Below are 23063 nucleotides of genomic sequence, written 5' to 3' on the forward strand. Positions count from 1 at the left end.
CCCGATGAGTGCAACGAACAGATGCATCCGGGATGCTTTTTACATCACGCATATGTTTCCATCGACCGTGTCCTGTTAATTTGTCCTTCCAGGGAGATCCGCTGTTGTACGTAGATGTAAAGGGAGTGTGAATGAATGGGGCACTCCTGTCCCTCCGCCTCATCAAACAGCCAAACAGTCAAGTTCACAGGAGTCAGCAGGATAACACCGGAAGTGTGGCCGATTCCAAAATAAAAGCAGATGCAAGTTCATTTGGATAGGGTTTTTCTTTAAAAATATCATCTCAGAGTCGCTGATTACTAGCCATAAGAATAATTGAGACACAATGTAGAAGAAAGATCAGCCAATTTAAATAATAAATAAATAAATAAAAACGCTTATAAACCTGCTTTCAGGGAGGGACATTTGCAGATAAAATTTGACATAACCTTGATAATCCTGCTCCGATAGCTTAGCTAATTATTGAATAGATTTTATAGCTAGGGATTGAAGTTACTACCACTATCTACTACAGTGGTGGTGTTATAATACAGTAAGTATTATTGCTATCCAGTAGTTCTTGTAACATTTTCTGTACCTGGTGTCAGATTTAACCTCCATCAAACCCAGATTTAAAGAATGAGTGGCAGAAAGAGACTATAGAACCACTGGTTTTGAACTGGATCATGGAGCTATAGGTTGAATTGCATGTGCTGACATATTCAAACCAATTGCAAAGATGAGTTTCCCACATAATTGTCTCAGTAGTACAGTTTTATTTGAGTCTCATAGCACTTAAATATAAGAACTCTGCAACATTTTCCCCCCCCCCATAAATATTTTTGCTAATGTCAGACGTTTTAACACTTATGCTGCTTGCCGACACTGTTGAGCACAATAAACAGATGATGGTCATAAATGTTCAGCCTAAATTTGATCTTGCAGTAAAGTTGCAGTTATTTTATTTTGAAGGTCAGGACCAGAAGTTGTGCGTTTCAACATGGCGTGTTTGACTCTGGTCAAAGCCTATCATCAAACCGAACAATGGACCAACAGGGGAGAGAACGGTGAGGAGCCTGCGGTGGAGGGGCGGGGAACAGCTGAGCCCACCACCTCAGGGTCCAAAAAACTGGACAGATCGACAGACTGCGAAATATCACACGGAGACTGTACATGACATTGAATACAGAGAACTATCTATGAAGAGGGACAAGCAAATTAACTGCAAGGCTGCATAAAGTTTACAGGTGTATTCTAAGATAGTCAGCAATAGTGGAACTCAAGGTATTGTTCTAAATAATTATCTAAATGTTGTTGCCGACTTAGCAACGGGGCCACTAACAAGTTGTCAGGATTGACCAATGGTCATCAAGTTACCCTCTGGAAGAACCAATCATCCTCTGATCTGAGCAAGCGCTGGCCAATCAGCATCTAGAATCACTTTTGCGTAGTTTTCGCGCCCGTGAATGTCATCGGTTAGTAAAGAGAGGAAAAATATCGTATTTCTTGGGCTTTGGCGTTCAAAAAAGCGACACACTGATCAATAATTACGTTATCAGGTATATGTAATTGTTTTACTAATTATGTTTATTGATACATTTTCTTGTAGCAGATGGCTGTCTACTAGCTTAAAAGCTAAAGTTTGCTAATCGGACTTTGCCCGCTTGTAACCTTAGCAACCAATGAAATCCAGACTTCCTGAGCAACGCTTTCGTCACATTCCTTTTAAGATGTGAAATATGTCTATTGGTCGTCATCTTCTACTGTAGTTAGTTAAAGTTATGGCTCAAGTCTGATAATTTACATATGAATATTGTAAAGTAAGGTTGTTGAAGTAACTAGCTAATGCTACCGTTTACAGTATCTAAGCTAATCTAGCTTGGTTGGTTTGGTCTTTGGCTAATATTGTTTCCTCTCCCCCGCTGTAGATCTCTCCACTGAAGAAGTGTTTACAAAGACTAGCTAACCTGAACTTAAAAGTCTTCCACAATCTTTGGTGCTTCTTGAGTGGAAATGGCTGACAGAGACTCAATTTTGGACAGGTAAAGTAAGCAAAGCTACATATTTTGGTATGGGGTGTGACATCTATCAAACATACATACCACGCTAACTCAAACTTGGATGTATAATTAAACAAAAAAGGGACCATGTTTTGCTATAATATTCTAAACTGAAAAAAGAGATGTCACAAATAACATGGTATTGTGTATAACAGACTTAACCCTCATTTATATCTTAAATAAAACTTAATTGATAGTAGCATTAGCAGCAGGGGTGCATCTATATTAGCTGAAGCTCTAAAAAGCCAGCATAGAGTCAAGAAAAGAGTCTTGATTCAGTTTTCTAATTCCTCTTAACTTAGTTTTGAGGAGTTGGATGACTTCTCAGATTCTGGAAGTGACTATGAGGCCGGGGTGAAATTCACAAAGCGGAGAAAACAGACCGTGGCTGGACCTAAGGTGAGTCATCTTGTACTCTCTCAGAATAGTTTTCTCTCATTTAGAAGCTATTTGTGAAGAAAATTCACAAGGAAGTACATCAGGGCTATGATCTAAGCTATTTTTTGTCTTTGTAAATATATCGAGTTGCATCATTGTCAAGCACCTCTCAATTCTTTTAAAAACATAAGAAAGTCTTAAAAGGTATCATGATAACTGCAACACTGTGATTCAAGCCTGCACCTTATCTTGCCATGGCTACCACTAATTCAGTTGACAACATCAATTCACTTTAAATCCCCCGCTAAGCTGCCCTCTCATCTTTCTTTCATCTCAAGCCACCCAAGAGACCAAGGCGTAAAGCTGCATTGAGAGTGTCGTCCAGCCCCTCTCCACCAGACCCCTCCCTGCAGCGGCAGCAGCAGCAGCAGCAATCCCGAGGGACATCCAGACAGGCCTCTCCTAGACCTGTGGCAAGAGTGAATGAGGGTAACCAGGGCATCAGTGCAGAGGATATCTATGATGCTGTCTGTTCTGGAAAAAGTGCCATGGTGGTGAGCAAAACATGAGCATAAGAGCATAGGGGGAAGGGGGTACGGAAAAAGACATGAAGGGAGGGAGGTGCTGAAGGAGGCATGTGTAATGAGAAGAGAAACAGGCCTCTAAGAGCCGACAATGAGAGAGATTATCATCTGCTGTCAGTGGCTGACTGATGTGACCCTACAGAATTGCCTTTGATACGTGAAGAGGAAAAGTGTTTTTTTTTCCTAGGTTGTGTAGTCAATGATTGACAGCATGCGTCCATCCCAACCTTTGTTGTTCTGGGCCCAGTCTCTTCTAGTTAAAGACTAGAAAGGAAGGACCACATAACAATAGGAAGGAACACAAAGTGTGGTGAGCAGTTATAAAAAGGGTCTGTCACTACAGTGTAGAGCAGCGACACAATGGAGATGGTGATTCTGGGTGAAGGCCCACTTTCACACAGCACATTCAGCAAATCTGGCAAACTGCGGTTCTCAAAATTTCGTCTGCTATGTGAAGGTTGTAACAATTTAAATACGTTGCACTCTTTCTAACAACACAGCAGCTGTTCTAGAGCAGTGTCTTTTTCTCTGTAATGGTGCCATGGTTGCCAAAAATGATTATGTGAAGGAGATGGTGAATAAAACTGGATGTAAAAATGGGCAGAAAACATAAATGATGAGCATATGGATACAAATGTCACTGAGAGAAACATAAAAGGCCAGTGGTAGGACAAAAGCTTGAAGCTGAGATCTATAATGTTATTCAAATGCGATATTGTTATTATATCCATCAGCCCTTTGATCTGATCCCAGAGTTCTCATTGGCTGCTTTCTCCCTGCCACTCTTTAGACGGTTGTCGATGAGTGGCTGGACAGCTACAAGCAAAGCCGAGAGGCGGGGCTGCTGGTGCTCATCAACTTCATTGTTCGGTCCTGCGGATGCAAAGGTCAGAGGTCAAAAGAGAGCCAACGAGATGAGGGGTGGGAGTCAAAGTTCAAGAGATTATCTTTCCAATTTCAGCTCAGGCAATGATCAGCAGTCAACTATTGATCTCCCTGTATGCTAACAATGCAATGTCTCAGCGGTGTTTTAATCGTCTCTTTATTGACAACACACCATATCAATATTTAAAAAGAGAATTCACGCCATGTAATTAAACTCAACTATGTCCAGATGTTTATTTCATTTAAATGTCCTTGTGTTTCATTGTTCTGTTCAGGTGTGGTTAGCAGAGAGATGCTTGACAGCATGCAGAACGCTGAGATCATCGGCACACTAACCAAAGAGTTCAATGAGGTGAGAGAAGGAAAACTCAGTCGTAGAATTTAATTAAATAAATCCAAAAAACGAAGATTATTCTTACAGATCTGAAAATTTGAATCTGGTGTATTTTTTTTTAATCCGTTCTCACTTCTAATAATCCTGCTGGAATTTGCAGAGGAATCAATCAACCTCCATATCCCAGGTGATTACGATATGAGGGATTGAGTCTAGCATGATGGAACATACTAATTAAAATCTAATGAGGATAAGTCGGCGCATTAATGAGTTAATCACTTTGTTTTGCCAGTGATATAATTTGCAGACCAAACCACAGCCTTCTGCCTCCTATAACTATACCGAGCGCAGCGTAACTCCCTTCCTCCTTTTTCTTTTGTTTCCTGTCCTCTAGGATTCAGTGAACTACCCTCTATGCACTCCAGGCCCCCAGCTGAAGCGTTTCAAAGCCGGCCTGTGCGAGTTTGCTCGGGTTCTGGTGCGGTCATGTCGGAATAGCCTCATTTATGATGAGTACCTCTTCCCCTCCCTGCTGGCTCTGCTCACTGGCCTGTCTGACTCACAGGTCAGGGCCTTCAGACACACCAGTACCTTGCTTGGTAAGCATGTGGATACAGAAAAGTATACACACTGAAAACTAAATTCACAGGGGAGCTCTGGTTGTAGTGTTTTTGCGGCTACACTTTTGTATTGGTGCTTATCACTTTAGTATCCTTGTAATGGCTGTAACTTGCTTTAAGTGTTGACTGTAGTGAAAACCTGCACCCTGGAGATAGCAGAGGGTTTTCCCTGCTTTTCTGGGAGCCAGAACAAACTGCTCCGTTCGGCTGACATCTGTTTTAGGTGCTGGAGTAATTCTATTGTTTTGCAGAATGTACCCGTCCTGTATGGCTTGCTTTTGTTGTTCTTTGTTATCTCTCAAAACCTTTGCTCATCCATGTATTTTTTCCCCCTTCGCATAAAATTCAGCAGCTTATCAATAATATTTTCATCTACAAAGTTTTGTAAGTCTACAGCACATCATATGAAACCTAGTGAAAACAACAAAGCAGGAAATATCAACTGTGTTTCCCCTTCAGCTCATCCCCTTGTAACATGTATTTCTGTCAGTACTGTCTTACCTTGTCAATCTGCGTGTTTCTTTATTAGCCATGAAGCTGATGACCGGGCTGGTGGAAGTAGCTGTGATAGTGTCCGTTCAGCTGCAGACCACCCAGCGGCGATACGACATGGAGAACAGCAAGAGGGCGCATGACAGAGCCTCTGACAGACTGGAGGAGCTGCAGGCCTCCATCAGTGAGGTGACACATACACATGCACACACTGGCATGAGTGGAGCAGACACACATCCACTTTCACATATAAAACATACAGGTCAGGACATAGAGCTGTGCATTCACATCAGATATTGAGACATCTTCCAGGTAAATTTCTTTCTTCTAGAGAAGACTGCAATTAAAAAGGAAACACTGGGCTGGTGTTTTCTAAGTGTTCAGATTGATCAAACTGTAACACACATATTAAACACATTTCCATTCATCTTAGTTTGTCCTTGTCAAGAATGCACCAACATTTTCCTTGTTTGTTGGACACTACGTTCCACGTTATTTGTTTTTGAATGGACCTCAAAAAATGTAGAAACTGAGAAAAAACCTTAACATTAAAATGTATATGTATACAAAAAAACGAGAAAAGAGCACAATACAATTACTTCAATTAGATAAATACATTTTTAAAAGGCGAATTATAATAGTAACATAATGGTTCAGGGCCATAGACATCTTAATTTTTAAAGCAGCTTGGTATTACTTTTAACATAAGGATAACTAACTTTAGCATGTTTTATGAATAAATTCAATATGTATGTGTTACAGATGCGGGAGAACCAAGAGGAGGTATCCTCCATGATGAACGCCACGTTCCGCGGAGTATTTGTGCACCGTTACCGGGACCGGGTGCCTGAGATCCGGGCAGCTTGTATTGCGGAGTTGGGCATTTGGCTTAAAACGGACCCTGAAGACTTCCTGAATGATGGATGTCTTAAATACCTGGGATGGACCCTGCATGACAAGGTAGACACAAACACAGTAGAGGATACGTGAGTTAAGTGTCACTGTCATGTCCTTCCTTTAAAGTTATAATCTTGAAGATCTCAGTTTTGTTCTCTTTGGCGATAAACAGTAATTGCGGGAGCACACTTCCCAGATATCCAGGCAGTGTTGCATGTCCACAGTTGGCTCCGGTTGTAACTCTTGATTTTCCTCGCTGACGGTCGCTTTCCTTTTTAGACTGTTTGCCTCCATCTGAGCGTCGAGTTTGTTTCTTTTTCTTTGGATTTTCACTTATTGTTGAAGTTGTATCTGTAGTCATCCATCTTTTCTTTGTTTGTTCAGCCATAGTAGATTACTGTTTACTCGCAACACTTGCAGAGACCAGAAAAGCAGCCGCTTAGCTCCGCCTACCCTCTCTGGCAGACCAACCACTGCTGGCTGATGGAAAACGCGTCACTAACTGGGCACCGCTTGTGATTTGTTCTGTGAAAGTCACCACAGACACCCAGTCTGTAATACTGCAAATGCAAAGGCTTGGGCCATCGGCTCAATCACCATTGTGTTACCCCATTCTGCGATAGATAGTGACTTCAGTGTATAAGACGCACTTCTAATACATTTTTTCATCTAAAAAGTAGGCTGCGTCCTGTATACCAGTGCGACCAATATACCAGTATAAAATGCAGAGAGAGGTATGTTATTGTCTTACAGTATTTTATGCATACGATGGCCATATCCGGTTATTAAGTGGTGAAGTCATACCCCCGCATTAAACTGTTTCCGGGTCCAAGCTGCTACGTCTCCTATTTACAATATGCCGCAGTGCTGTTTTGTGTTTTCCTCGCTGTTTTAAGCGAGGAAAACTAACTTGATTGTTGCTAACTCTTCATCACCGACATGCACCGTCATGATCGCCATTGCAGCCGCCACCCTCAAAACAATCAACGTTAATGTAGGCTGCCAGCTACCGCTAGCTACCGCAACGGTAACTAGCAGGATTGCAAACTCGACAGCGAAAACTGTAAATGCAAAGGCTTTCACCAGTGTTACCTCATTCGGCTCTAGATAGTGACTTAACAGACATTTATTTAAATGAAGATCTTCGAGATTATCACTTTAATTAGCGGCTCCACTCTATGCTGGCAACATCATGTGTCACAGGGGTAGCAGCTGTCTATCTGTCTTTTTGTTTTATATTTATGCTTTATAGGCTTTCACAGCCTCTCACTCAGACACAATTGGGCACCTATAGTGAAAGTTCTTATTATAAACTTTTGAATCATGGTAGTTTTTCCTTAAATTGGTTTAAAAGGCAACAAACAGCATTTGGCTGGTGGCAGAATCATTTTCAACCTCGTCTCAAAATATTCCTCTTGCGTGACTTTAAACTACCTTTAAGACTATTTGTGCTTTGCCCATATACACTCACTCACACAAAGAGAAAGGTCCACTGTGAATGGACTTGGGCATCAGTCTGTCTGGATGGATACAGATGTATGTGTGTGTATGTGATATGTGTGTAAGTACTTTCTTCTTCATTCCTTCAGCAAAGTCCAGTGCGTCTGCAGTGTGTGCGCGCCCTGCAGGGTCTGTACCAGGAGAAGGAATTCATTGGCCGCCTGGAGCTTTTCACCAGCAGATTTAAAGTGAGGCCTCCCTCTGGATTGGACTCGCACCTCATTTCATGCCTCTCTTCTCCCTCCTTTTTCTCTCCTGTCTGTCTTCCTGTCTATCTGTCTGTCTGCCTCAGCCTCTCTTTAATCTATTGTTTCAGCTTATTGTATTGTTTCTATTTTGTTGCCTGTCCATGTCTTTCTTTTCAGTATTTTGGGCCCCTCCCCTCATTTCTTTGCCTTTTTAGTTTTTGTTTTTTTCACCATTCATGTTTGTTATGTTCTCTTCTTTTGTCTGGGTGTATGTCTGGATGTGTTAATTGCTGATGTTAATAAGCGCCTATCAAACACAGTGAAAGCCTCCTAATCCACATGTGCTGCAGCAGATAAATGGTTTTCATGCCATGGCTTAGCTTTAATCAGTGGGTTTGTGTGCGTTCATGCATGTCTTTTTTTTCTCTGTGTCTCTTGTGTCTTTTTGTCTGGTGGTATGATTGGGAATATGTCTGGCTGTGCCACTGCATATTTGAATATGTGTATGTGTTTAGGAGAGGATGCTCAGCATGGTGTTGGACAAAGACTCAGACGTTGCAGTGGAAGTGATCAATCTGTTGCTGCTGATCCAACAGTGAGGGCTTTTTCTGTCTCTGGTGGTTTCTCTGTTTTCTGTATTGCAATTATACATTTTCAATTGCCTTTTACTCATTTGAATAGCTTTACAGAAACGTTCCACTCAAATCCAATTAATATATTGCTGCATGTGGGTAGTTTTTGTTAAAAAGTCAGACATTTTAATGATAAAATCTTCAAGACCCATGAGTAAATTATAATTTTATCCTGAAAAGTCATGCACATTCAGACAGTTCTCAACTGAAACATAACTCGACTGTGATCATGACTAAATCCTGCAAATATACCCTGCTTTTCCACAAATTAAAGTCTAGTTTCTCAACAATAGAGGTGTCACAATGACTCATAACTGTGATTTCAGTCTTTGTCATGACGGCTGATGATTCATAGTGAGTCGTGATCTCTCAGGTTGGCCAACATATCGAACAACTAACTTAAATGCTGTGTAAATTACATGTTAATGAATAGAGAGATGACAATGTGGTGATGATATTCAACACTTACAACTGATTGTTGTTAAAAGGGTGTAAATTATCTGAAAAATTAATATAAAGCAGCAGTAAAGTTCAGTGTTATATCACCGTAAAATTCAGACGCACTATAATGTATAAGACGCACTTCTAATAAATGTTTTCATCTAGAAAATGGTCTGCGTCCTGTATGCCGGTGCGACAAATATACCAGTATAAAATGCAGAGAGAGGTATGTTATTGTCTTAAGGTATTTTACGCATACGATGGCCATATCCGGTTATTAAGTGGTGAAATCATACCCCCGCATTAAACTGTTTCCGGGTCCAAGCTGCTACGTCTCCTATTTACAATATGCCACAGTGCTGTTTTGTGTTTTCCTCGCTGTTTTAAGTGAGGAAAACTAACTTGATTGTTGCTAACACTTCATCACCGACATGCACCGTCATGATCGCCATTGCAGCCGCCACCCTCAAAACAATCAACTTTACCGTAGGCTGCCAGCTACCGCTAGCTACCGCAACGGTAACTAGCAGGATTGCAAACTCGACAGTGAAAACAGACGGCAGGCTGTAATTCGTGTTTGTTTTGAATGTGTTTTAAATGAAAATAAACTTAAATAGTGTTGAAATAACTAATAATTTTTATTATAAAATAGGAGAAATAAGAAACCCTTTTTTCCCTCTGGGATACCCCCAAAAAAAGACTGCGTCTTATATTCCGGTGTGACTTATATTCCGGATATTACGGTAATACAAATCACTTGACTAGTAAATACAATGTTTTAATGTACCTATCTAAAACGATACGTAACTGTCTTTATGTGCACCCACGCAGGAGAACAGAGGAAGGCCTCAGAGAAGACGAGTGCGGCCACATCTATCCTCTGGTTTACGCCACACACAGAGGCCTGGCGTCTGCAGCCGGTGTTTTCCTCTTCAACAAGTTTGTTTTTATCCCCACTTTTCACACTCTGAAACACTTTGTAGAGTCGTAGCATGAAGGTGCTCCATATGTGTTCCTTATGTGAGACTTTTATCCCCACTCAAATGTTACATCATACTTAAATGAGTTCGCAACTTTTCCATGCCGTTATCTTTCATTTTTCAATTCTTATATTTGTAGTTAAAAACGTTAATTTTTGTGATCATGTTTCAGGCTGAAAAGTGTGATTGCTAGTGACGACCAGGAGAGAGATAAAAGTGACCATGCAACCTTCTTTCAAATCCTCATCTCCTTCTACATCCAGAGCGAGGTAGTGTCTCTTTTTTGTGCCCATCTCCGCTCTTTTCCGATCTGTCTCTCTCCCTCTGAGCCAGTGTTAATTTTGGCAGCTATTTTAGATTTAGATATATGCTTTTTTGTTTCAGTCACATTTTAGTCATTTTTACCTTTTATAGTTTTAGTCAACAAAAAGGCATCACATTTCAGTCTTTACTTTTAGTCAAAACTTTTTCAAAAATGTGGCCCCCCGCCTCCAGTCTCCCCCTTCTCGTCCTTACCTGTCTGCTTCAGGTAAAATTAACATTTTAAATTTCCGCAGATCATCCATACAGTAAAAGAACAATGAAGACACAGCATCTAAAGATTACCTTATCATCATTGCTTCTCATTTAAACAGTCTATCTGTCCCTATGTGCTGAAGAAGCATCAAATGATGCGCAAAACTGAGTGCACACAGAGCCTGAAGCAGAAAGCCTGAGTTAACAGAGAAAGTTCATAACCCCCCTCGTGATACCCGTCATCTCCAACCCAGTTACAGGAATAAACAGATTAGAAGCACAGTGGGGGAAAATGTGCATTTTGAATGGAGATCAGACTGGAGGTTGTTCATGACAGTTTGACAAAACCCCAAAGGGCAGAACTATGCAAAATATTGTATTTTTTATTTTTACGTATCCATTTTTCTTTGCATTTCAAGTTGAGCATTCATGCTGTCGTCTCACAGCAGACGAGTCCAAGTTTTAGGTCAATAGCTCTGGGTTGAAGCTGTTTTCTGGCCTTCTCTGAATGATTACAAACACGTTAAGAGAGTAGTAGAGAACATTAGCGTAGAGTTTAAACTGTGAACCATGCAGGATGTAGTCAGAAACATAGCTGTACTCGAGAGCAGTGCTGTAAACTTAAATGACAAAGATTATCTAAAGCATTGATTCACTCTTTTGCCAGTTTCACGAGCATGGGGCGTACCTGGTGGACAGTCTGTGGGCTGTGGCAGGATCTGAGCTCAGAGACTGGGAGACTATGGCGGCACTCCTGCTTCAGGAGGCAGGTGAGGAACAAGATAAGACTGTACACTCACTCCAGTCTGAGCTGTGCCTCATGTTGCTCCCCTCACTGTCAATGCATCATGTACTCTCAACCATCACCCACTCAGTTCTGCACCTGTGCAATACTCTGTGTTGTCAGGTCTGATGTACGAGGAGGAGGGGGCTCTCATCGAGCTGATGATGTGTGTGATCAGACAGGCAGCACAGGCAACCCCACCTGTTGGGAGAACTCAGGGCAAGAAGGTGGTGACACATACAAACACATGACAATTCTCTGTGGAGCATGGGGGAGAGAAATGTCAGTCTTTGTTCTTACTTCATGTGCTTGTCATACAAAGTCAGATATAAACTGTGTGACAAGAATAGATTTAGAATATATTCAATATACAAGATAAATCTGAATCATGTCAGAAAGTCGAAGTTTTTCCTTCAAATATTCAGTGTCTTAAATTAGGGATCGACCGATTATCGGCGCCGATATTCGGCATTTTGACACATATCGGCATCTGCCTTTTTAAAAAAAAAAAATTATTTATTTATTTATTTATTTATTTTTATCCGACGGCCGATAAGAGTGCAGAGTGCTCACACACACGGCAGAGAGGAGAAAAAGTTAATTTCTTTGCAAATTTTATTTAACTTTGTTTTATTTACTTAATAGAACTTCAGGAAGTTATTTATTTATTTATTTAAATTTTCAGTTAACTTTATAAGAGATGCTGCTGACCCTGGGAACTCCCTGCGCTTTTTGTTTGTTTGTTTAATAAACATGTGCTTAAAGGCATTTAAACAAAGTTAAGTGTTGGGGTTTGTATTATTCAAAATTTTGACGCCAATATTTTCACTTTTACTGCAAATGAATATCGGCTCCATATATCGGTTATCGGCCTCCTTGACTACTAATAATCGGTATCGGTATCGGCCCTGAAAAAACCATATCGGCCTATCTCTATCTTAAATAAGTGTATTCTGTGATTGTTTATGTTGGTAGTATACTCATGTTCACATCATAATGAACACACATGTAGACGCACACCCTCATATCTCAATACTTATACTGCTGGCCTTTCACTGAACTTACATGTGTGTTAAGATCCTGAGTATGAAAGACAGGAAGGTCCAGGAACAGGACAGGAGAAGACTCACTACATACTTCATCCCCTTACTGCCACAGCTGCTGGCCAAGGTACCCTTTCAAACTATTGTTAGATTTAATGCATTAAACACACAGATTAAAGCTGCAAAATAATAATTAAAAGGGTTGGCAAAGCATCAGAAGCAATGTCACCTTAAATTCTACACTTCCTACCTAATGTTACATTAAGAATAAAGCTGAAATTACTTTGCAAAATATATGTACATGTTTCAACACTGCCCCTGTGTTTTCCTTCTCTCCTCACTGACTCGCAGTACTCGGCAGATGCATCAAAGGTGAGCCTCCTCCTCAAAGCTCCTCTGTACTTCAACCTTGAGATGTACAACGGCGCTCCAACACTGGAGAAGGTAGGAATGCTGGAAGGACCAAAAGAATTACCCTGAATATATAGTAAAAATGTTTCACAGAAATCACATAAGCCTCCTTGTAAATCATTAACCCTCTCCTATAGTTCCTTATTTGTTATAAAAGTAGAAAAACAGAAGAGATTGAGCTGCCGTTTCTCAGGTAGAGACAAATTTTATTGCTTTTTGTTGTATTTATGGATTCACCATTAATGCACTGGAGTATTTAAATTGATTAAACAAAAGAGCAGAAAATAAGAAATTCCTATTGACTAAAATATTAAGGATAAAACAACCGAATAGGAATGAACAGATAAAACTTTGAGATTATTACTTTAAGTTATTTTAACCTAGCAAAGATTTTCATGTAAATAAATGTTAAGCCACTATCGGTCACCGAATGAGTGGTTTTATTTATCTAGGAAGTGTGCTCCCGCAATTACCGTTTATCACCAAAGAGAACGAAACTGAGATCTTTGAGATTTGAACTTTAAGATGTCTTTAGTCTTTGTCTTTGTCAATGACTAACCTGCTGGCTTAGGGTAACAATCTCACCTGTGCCAGATTGCTTCTACCAGGAAACACTTCACCTGTGATGATGGGAAAGGCACAAAATGGACAACCAGCAGGGTTATGAATAAGATAAAGTCGGTAAAGCCAGCATTTAATTCAATTGTAAAGTAAATGTATCACAACAAGAAACATTTAGACACAATCTAAGTGATCTGATGGCGTTCAGGTGGTCAGTGAGTCCTCATTACTGTAGTGAATATTTTCAATGTCCCACTGGTTTAACCTGCACTTATAAATGCATGCAGGAGAAGTCTGTGTTTACCATCTAATTAAAGTTCTCTGATTATCCTCCTCTTCAATAATCAATACACCTTATTGATCCAGTCATCACAGTGAATTCTGGCTGCCCCCTCTCTCTCTCTCTCTCTCAAGTCATTTCATCTTTACTTAACCTGTTTTACTTCCACCTGCTGCTCTTATCCTCCATCACTGTCCCCTCCGTTTGTCAGCATCTGGACCTGCTGCTGTCTCAGATATGTGGCATTGTGGAGAAGCACACAGAGGCCACAGTGTTGGAGGCTTGCGCCCACCTGGCCAGTGCCCTTTGCTCCGACCGCTACACCTTCTCCTCCCGAGCACACCTGGCATTCAGCCAGCTGCTGGACGACCTGACAGAGTGTTTCAGCACCTACTTAAGTGACCTGCTGCAGGTGGGAGAGCAAGTCAGTGAGGCTGGTACACATTCAAATATGGCGTTTTATAAAGTGCATGCACATGCTATTTTATGTGTTTGTCTATCTAGGGTTCTGCAGATGATGATGACGTCTACATAGCAGCCACTGCCTTGAAAAGGATTGCAGCCCTGAGCAGGTTAGTGTGCCTTATATGATACAAAAAACTTTTGTACTGATCATTTCCATAACAAAAGTGTGTTTGTGTTGTCCAGTGCCAAGGACCTGACAGGCTGGAAGCTGTTTGACTCCTGTCTTGAGCTGCTGAAGAGCAGGATGGAGTCTGGAGAGTTTGACAAGGAGGTCTGTGATGAAGTCAAACATTTTTATATTTCAGGGGAAGCGTTGCGTTGTGAAAATAGAGGCTGTAATTTAAGGTTGTTTAAACCTCTGAAAAATCTGAGTAGATCCATTTAGGTAATTATCAAGAAGGTGTGAGTGCAAGATAATATGATAAAGGCCTTTTCTGTCTTTTAAAGCTGCAGTAGGCTACATTATTTCAATTGAAATGATGTTGATTGCTCATCTGTGACTGTGAGTGCTCATCCCTTTGTATTAAGTTTGTTTAAAAATCAGTCCGCTCTGAATCAAACAACCAATCAGGGTTAGCTAGCTAGCTACATAACTCACAGTGACTCTGTACGAACTAGCGTCATCCAGCTGTACCTCTTTTGCCGACAACGGCATGTACTGCTAATGCAAAAGAAGGGAGGCCTTGGAGGAGAAAAAAGCCACAAAGAGAGCCCTAAATAAAAAGAGGGATCAGACGAGTGGGAGTGTGAGTGGCTGAAGAGCGAAGCAGTGCAGAGGATGCCCTGTTACTTCTTGACAGGTAACGGTAGCTCTCATGGTAACAGCTAACGGTAGCACTAAGCTCAAACACCTGGAGGTGAAAAGGTGGTCCACACCAAGAATCATAACTATAATGATAACTTTAGTAGTATTTGAACATTTTACCAGCAATAAAGTGTACTTTTTTCAAATAAACAGCATCTTTCGTCTCTCTCTCTCTCCTTGCCTCGTGCTGCAAAGAGACGCAACGCACATTAGATGCGTGGCACACACCACTGAAGTGCATAATGCACGTGCATGTTTGGTGTAGCGAAGTAGTACAGCGAGGCGCAATGTTTTTTACATTGCATGTTCATGTTGCTTACTGCCACTTTAATTGACTTCATGTGTATTTTAATTTGTCTCACTGAACTAAAAAATAAATTTCAGTTCAACTAAATAAAGGCGTTTTGATTCCACTTTCACCCCTGCATTTTAAACTATGTTATCGAGTTTTATGTAGGTATGGATTTGTTTGGAAAGTTAAGCAGAATATTGCTCGGCATTTTGCACCATTTTATCTACAAAGGCAGATTTGACCTCTCCTTTTGTGTGATTACAGCTCATGGTGTCGGCTCTGAAGTGTGCAGCCTTTCACCTGATGTGGGCGAAAGTCAACGCAGTCAACTCCACACCAGCTGAGGTGCTCATGACATTATAAGACAGCTACATGTTGTTCTCCAACACCACATTTTTCCTTTTACTGGATGTTTAGAAACAGTGATACACATGATACAGTATAAGGATTGCTGTCCCATCACAGTCCGAAAGTGGTGGAAATTCTGGGTGCCCTCATGTGATTGTGGGGCCCTCTCTTGTCGTAGGTGTTCACATCTGACTGCATAGACAGCAGGCGATTAACACAAGAGCCTATTAGTTCGATTCCAAGTCCACTATGACACAAACTTTTATTTCCCACTGGTTCACTTTTTTTTAGTTTCTTTACATTACTTGTCTAGTAATTTGTGTGTTAACGTGAAGCAAAGTTCCAGAAAAATCATACTAATCGTTTCATTGTTTCTCTTATCTTATCATATCTTTTATTTTGTTCCAGGCGGAATTGAAGCGTCTGAAGAAGGAGGTCCGTTCATTCTGCAGAGTCTGTCAGGCCTGTCTGTCTCTGAACCAGGCGGAGATGAGAGATCAGGTAAGAGCTTTGTAACAAGTAGCGTCTTTTATTATGCGAACTAAAAGGCGGTCATATCATTGTAAACATTGTGCTTAATACAGGTTAATTTATTTCCTTTTATAAACCTCTGAGCAACTTGTTTAAAGAACAGGTAGAAGTTCTGGTGCTCTAGACTTTTTGCCCCTGTCTAGTTTGCAAGCAATATGTGAATTTCCTTTCATGTCCTTTCATCTACAGGCGTTTGAGCTGCTCTGTGACCTGCTGCTCTTGTACAGTACCAGTTCGGCTCGGTCTGAACCCGCCCTCCAATCTTTGATCCACCTGCCCTCCGATTCTCTGCGCTCCGAGATGGCTTCTTTCCTCCTGGACTACGTCTTCTCTGACACTGAAGATGCTGAGCTCAATGGTATTCTGACACCAAACAGTAAAATACAAATACACTTGTTTTAACTGTTGGTACTCTCTGTTAGCACTTAGATTCACTCACACTCCCAGATTCAGTTTTTTAAACTAGACTGATGGTGTTTCCTCTTGGATGTGTAGCGTTTATGAAACAAATCGCTCAATTTTAACAGTGCCAACGCTCTCCCAGAGGAGCCTACCATCATTTACGCCTGCAGACATCGCTTTTGATGTCTTGTTTTGAGAGTCTGCTGCTGTAACAAACCTTTTTTTTCCCTGTATTTCACAATGTACTGCCAATTCCCAAGCCAAATACGAGTCTTTCATCACAACATTCTGTTTCGCGTGCGTCTTATAAACAGCTCAAAGTGTTCTCTCTGCCTCTCCTGTCTACCTCTTTTACATTAACTCTCTCACTCCCTGTCTCATTGTCTCATTTCTCCATTCTTTCTCTCCCGCTTAAGTTGAGAGTGAGGAAGAGATGAGGATAACTCTCCTCCAGAGGAAGCGCAACCAGCTCGCCGGCTACTGTAAACTGGTCATCTACGGCGTGCTGGACCTCACTGCCGCCACCGACGTCTTCAAGCACTACAGCAAGGTCGAGATGGGCATTAAGGGACAGCTACGTTTTATAAGCATAGCATTATAAGCACACGTATCCAAATTCATCGAGTGGTTCTTGTCACATATGGTAATCACAATGTGTTCAAGTAGGGAGTTCAGAGATATTATTAATTAATAGTTGTGTTAGAGTCATTATTTTGAGAATTTAATTAGGTTAGGCACACAGGAAGCATGTTTATACAAAATTAATAAGTGAGAGGATTTGTTAGAGAGTGGAGGAGGGTGAAACATTCAGTTTTAGAAGCAGTGAGGTGTTAAATGAGTCAGAGGGAACAGTGGTTAAAAGAAGCAGAGACGAGTAAAAGGCTGTATTATTTTCTACATTTTTAGACATAGAGACAGTGCAGTTAATTAAAAGGACTAATGATGAAGTATTTTTTTGGTTTTCTCCAGTACTTTAAAGACTTTGGCGACATCATTAAAGAGACTGTAAGCAAGAGCAAGCTCATCAGTCCGATCCAGAGCGCCAAGACCGTCTGTCTGAGTCTGACGCAGGTGTGCACTCACACGACGATAACGCACCTCTCATTCTCTGACAAATTTTAATGTGAAATGTGATAGCAATGAACTTTTAAAGAGTACATGGATTATCTTTAACACTCACTTTACTATTAACATTGATGATAGTATTACTAAGAGGGAAATTCACTAAAGGATAGCGTGTCTTTTGCGTCCACTAAACTTGTGCATATGACACAAAAAGACTGCCTCATTCTCCAAGCACAGGCAGAGGGTTGAATTAACCCCAAATAGCGCTGCAGAGCAAACGGCGTCTCTGTGCTTCAGTGCCATTTGCGCATATTTAAATGAGTCATTATGCAAACATTCGGGGCAAATGTGTCCCCTGTCTATGTAAATGAGCCTCGTGGCAAAAAGCACCTAATTCACAAACATCAGCGCTAACAGCACCGCACAGTTAGAGTGAAAATATTACCTGCAAAGAGCTGGTGATAACTGCAGCGCAGAATTATAAGGGCTGTCACGCTCTGAGTCTCCAGTGATCATGACGACAATCCACCTTTTGTGTGATTAAAAAATGTATTTGTCTGTAAATACAATAATATATTGTCGTTATTATTATAACTGGGAGGTCAATCAGTCCGGGGCTGTGCGAGGCTCAACCCCTGCACACTTGGTCCACATGTGTGGAGACGGTCTGGAGCCGTTAAGCAGGACAGGGATTACTATATGGACAAGCTGCTGCTGCGGCGCGCTCGTTTAACAAAATGACGCTGCGTTACAGTAAAACTAGTAAACACTTGTTGAGTCTTGACTTTACAGAAAACTGTTAAAAGAGCTGCCCCCTCCTCTCCCTGCTTATCATTGATCTGTGCATGGAGTTGAGTTCTGTCAGTGTGCACTCAACTAATGCCTGAGAGCACAGCACGGCAGCGCACAGCAGAGAGTGGAGGTGCAAACAGCTTCTCTCCACAATCAGACACAAAACAAGAGCAAACTGCACAAATCTGCAAAACTTTATGGGTGTGTTTGCGCTTGAATATCATCAGTGCAATTTGTTTTGTGATTCCAACCTTGAGACAGAGCAGATAGTGGGTCCAAATGATGCGCAATTTATAGAGCTATCAGCGGCCGCAATTCATTCTTAGTGAATTCCCCCCTTAAATGTTTTATGTTTTTAATAACATCTTTTGACTGATTTGATTGTCTGCTCTTTCCAAGACAGGGAAAATCTCTGCACTGAAAAGCAACAACTACCTAGAATGGACAAATTTTCATCAACAAGCAAAACAATATATTGGATAAGTTAGGATAGTGTATTACATTTTAAAAAATATTAGTTTTTTATGTTGTTTTGCTTTATTTCAACATTCAGAAAATGTCGACTTACATTTTAACATGGGTTATGTAGCCAAGAGGTACATGTGCATCACTTTCCTCCTATACTTCTCTTCATAAAGCCCTTTAACACCATGAGCATTTTTTAACCTCAGCCAACCTGTGAACAGATAAACCAGGCGGCCCTTTTCTAAATGAATGTGAAGTCACGGTTATGTGTGCTCAGCTGTTCTCAGAGATGCTGACGGAGGACCACAGCAGGCAGGATCTTGGTGAGATTAGAGACTTGGCCAAGAGGCTTGCAATGAGCTTTGGCATTGATCTTCACCGTGTCCGCAAACCAATGGTGGCCCTGCACACGTAAGTAGCACACCTGTCTCTGACAAACAAATACAGACTGGTTCTCTGAGGTTATCACTCAGGGCAGTGAGGATAACCACAGCTCAGGGAACGGAAAAGAAACCTCCTGCGTGAAATTCGGCTAAATTAAGCTGTTCGTTTTATGTTGGTGCTATTGTGTGTGTTGTGTTGGCTCTTAGGGATGGTATACGCTTTGCGTTTCGGGACCCACAGGAGGGAGAAGAGCTGCACCCGAATGTGACCTTCTTGGAGATCCTCAGCGAGTTCAGTTTCAAGTTGCTGCAGCAGGACCGCGCCCAGCTGTGAGAAACTGAACGCACCCAGAACGTGATTGCTCAAATATAACCACGGAGTCTCAGCACTGCTTTACTGATTTAACAATATATGCACTATGTCTTTGGTCATACCAAAATAACAATGGATTTTCTTAAAGCTGCAACAATTATTTGGTTAATTGATACACTGGCAACAATCAAATTAATTGCCATTTAATTTACCATAAAATCCTGAATATAAGTCGCACTGGAATATAAGATGCAGTCTGTTTTTGGGCGTTTCCCAGAGGATACTTTTCATTTAAAACACACACCAATTACAGCCTACTGTTTTGCCATCTGTTTTCGCCGTGTTTAGTTTGCAATCCTGCTAGTTACCGGTGCTGTAACTGGCAGTCTACAGTAACGTTGATTGTTATGAGGGTGGTGCATGTCCGTGACGAAGTGTTAGCAACTGTCAAGTTAGTTTCTCACTTAAAACAGCCACGAAAACAGCACTGCGGCATATTGTAAATAGGAGACGTAGCGGCTTGGCCATGGAAACAGTGTAATGCGGAGAGGTGGAGTCACCACTTAACAACCGCACAGCGCCATCGTCTGGGTTAAATACCGTTTTTTCTGCATTTTTTACTGGTATATTGGTCGCACTGGTTTATTAACGCAGCCCGCTTTTTAGATGGAAAAAATGTTTTGAAAGTGCATCTCATACACTGAATTTTACAGTAATAATTGATTAATCAGTTTGATTAATTCTTCAAGGGAAAAAAATAAATCCTTCTCTTTCTTTATCCTCCAACGTGACAGTATGACAGCAAACTTCTTTGGGTTTGAGGCAAAACAAGACAGAGTAGAACATCTCTGGATCTGAGAAAGCCTGATCAACATTTTTTACCATCTCAGACATTTTAATCGACCACACAACTAATCAATTATTGTCTTTGTCAAATGATCTGTTTAATTTCTGATTGTTAGTTTCAAACCTCGTCTAATAGCTTTACATACCTGAATCCAGTTTTAGTGTTCTAGAGAGTTATTTAGCTACATGTTGCATTTTAGTTCATGAGCTGTCATCAGTCCAGGATCACAACAAAAGACACATTTAGAGATGTGGATGTTATTTAGGCTTTCCTCGGAAAAACAATTATTAAGACAAAAAATAATGTTCATATTGTCATCCTAGAAATGTTACTTTGGTTTATTTATTAATCTTTGTATTAGATTGAATTTTGGCCTAAATATTAACAAAGGTTTCTCAGTCTTTGTCCTCATCTCTCTGTAACTGTGTCCTTCCCCTCCCAGGGCTGGGTTTCTTAAATCAGAGTGTCCCAATGCTGCCCTCTCCTGGCCGTCGGTGAGAATGTACCAGCGTTCTTTGGAGGGCCGCTCCTCTTCTAAACCCACAGAGGAGGAGGAGGGAGCTGATGCTGTCCCCTTACTTGATACCCCTGCAGCTAAACGCAGGAGGACCACGGCTCAGGGTGAGACAGAAAGCGGTGTTTGCATAGGTTTTTGGAACTATGAAGAAAAATGACAAAAGGATAGTCTTTGATTTCTTTCGTAAACAGGTGTTTCTCAGGGCTTAGGGCCTGCATGTAACGGTGAATTAAAAAAAAACTATTTCAAGACAATTCAAAGTACTTCAGTGTCAAACTATTTGCAAAAGCATCAGACATTTAAATCAATGACCAAGTAAAATGTTAGCAGTACGGACAAAACGTCATCTTTGAGAATCCTTTGACCTGTGCAGGACCAAGTAACTTTTGATTTTATCTTTTACAAAATACAGAGACTCACACTCTTCTGCACTTGACTTCTGTCTCTTCCAGGTTCTGCACCCAGCACAGTCAGAAGATCCTGGTTGGACAGCAGCAGTATCCACAGCAGCCTGCACACCCCCGCCCTCACCTCCACCGTCCAGAGACAGCCAGCCATGCAGCCGGCCTCCAGCAAGCCCATCGCCACAGAATCTGACATCGGCAGCGGCTTAACTGAGCCAGAGTCTGAGGAGGAGTTCTCCTCAGGGTAAGCTGAGCTTTATCGGCAACATGTTAGCAGTATCTACCACTTCTACTTCAGGTTCGGAGATTACATGAAGTTAGCACGAGTCAATTATTGTCTGTTTACAAGCCAAAATTCAGACACTGTGTATTCTGCTCTAAATGAACAATTTGTGCAGTGTTAATGGGCAAAATGCTACTCTGTTTGTGAATGTGGCACTGTGAAAGCAGAGGGAAGCCCTCTGTGCACATGTTGCAGCTGCAGAAACATTTGTGACTTCAATACTAAAGTTAGATGTAATTATGCCACTCATCTGTAAAGTTGTGTTCAAATGGCTCTAGATCCGTAGGTTAACAAGTAGATGCACAGAAGGAGCAAGGGGAGATAAGTTGTTTTAACCTTTGTACCAGACAGCTAGGTTTTGTAATAATACCATGGGTTCCAAAATGTACCTGCTGCTGTTCACCAGGTCCCACATGCGCAAAGTGAAGCCGACCAAACGACGCCAACTTTCCTCCAGCCAGACCGGTCCCTCTCTTAATCAGCAAGACCTGAACTCCCACCTCACCTTGTAAGACTGACCTTGGAAGAGAAAACAAACTGTTTTACTAAAGATTTTTTCATATTTAGAAAATGTAAATAATTGTCTAATGTTGTCATAGCTTTCATCAGTTATTAATAATCCCAATAATATGACTTGTGTTTTCTCCTCAGACTCTCACTGATTGAGGATGAGGATGAAGAAAAAGAGGAGATCGAGGATTATCAAAGTGACTCTGACCACGAATCTGAATATACACTGGTAAATACTGTGCTTACAATTATGGAGGCAGCTTTAAACTCTATGTGTCATTTTAAAAGTCTGGCTTTTATTTACAGATTTCATTAAATGTGAGAATTAGCATTATCTCTAAGCTATATATTCGGTTGAAGTTGCACATTATAATACACTGCTTTCCCACTATTTAGAACTTGTTGAACTTCATTTATAAGTTAAATAATTATGGCAGCAATTGTAATTGAGTGTAAATGAATTCAGTGTTTGACGAGATGTTAGGACAGTTCATCTATTGTTAAATTAAAGCTCCTTTGAGGAACTTTCTGTTTGTGTTGATTTTGGCGCCCCCTGTGTACAAAGCCGTACCTCTTATGTCTGCTGATTTTGTCCTGTACATGCTTGAGTTGAGTTTTTAACAAAAAATCATATCCTGGTCATATGCATCAGTTCAAATTTTTGCCATAGAAAATGGGAACAAAGGCAGTGTGCAGTTACTCGCTTCGTCTGACACCTACCCCCCACCAGCAGTTTCAGGCATTAAAAATAACTGTACAGAAATAAACAATCTTTTCACTGATGGCCTGGTTTGCTTTTGTAGCTTATATAAAGGAATCAGAATTAATTTCAGTCTGTGTCATAACCAGAGAAAAACTCCTCACAGTAGCTTTAAGCAAGTTTTCCTTATATTTTATGAAGATTAAAGGTTACCCTCCTGGCAAGTTTAAATACTTCTTTATCCTGTATTTGCTCTGCAGCCCTCTACCCGTTACACCTCAGCAAGTGTCCTCGATGAGCTCTTTGACTGAAGGCACCAGAGACGGACTCAACCTTGGGATAAGAGTTCTGTTTGATATATTTCTACAATATTAAT

General features: G+C 41.0%; 1 protein-coding gene across 1 annotated transcript; it reads left to right on the top strand.

Moving 5' to 3' along the window:
• Positions 1 to 1992: 1992 nt before the first annotated feature.
• Positions 1993 to 22998, top strand: LOC138598133 (cohesin subunit SA-1-like). The gene is made up of 31 exons (XM_069669834.1): positions 1993 to 2021; positions 2342 to 2438; positions 2756 to 2971; positions 3792 to 3888; positions 4162 to 4238; positions 4615 to 4819; positions 5370 to 5521; positions 6095 to 6292; positions 7819 to 7917; positions 8433 to 8512; positions 9822 to 9929; positions 10143 to 10239; positions 11154 to 11256; positions 11394 to 11497; positions 12348 to 12440; positions 12665 to 12757; positions 13777 to 13977; positions 14070 to 14137; positions 14214 to 14301; positions 15392 to 15472; positions 15884 to 15976; positions 16196 to 16364; positions 16825 to 16958; positions 17378 to 17479; positions 19008 to 19141; positions 19321 to 19443; positions 20716 to 20894; positions 21243 to 21438; positions 21884 to 21985; positions 22129 to 22216; positions 22948 to 22998. Exons 1-31 carry the CDS (start codon positions 1993 to 1995, stop codon positions 22996 to 22998), a joined length of 3657 nt encoding a protein of 1218 aa, XP_069525935.1.
• The last annotated feature ends 65 nt before the right edge of the window (positions 22999 to 23063 follow it).

This window comes from Semicossyphus pulcher, unplaced genomic scaffold (genome assembly GCF_022749685.1).
Source record: "Semicossyphus pulcher isolate SPU_LCO1_2020_fin unplaced genomic scaffold, fSemPul1.0.p SCAF_2, whole genome shotgun sequence".
NCBI classification, from domain to species: Eukaryota; Metazoa; Chordata; class Actinopteri; order Labriformes; family Labridae; genus Semicossyphus; species Semicossyphus pulcher.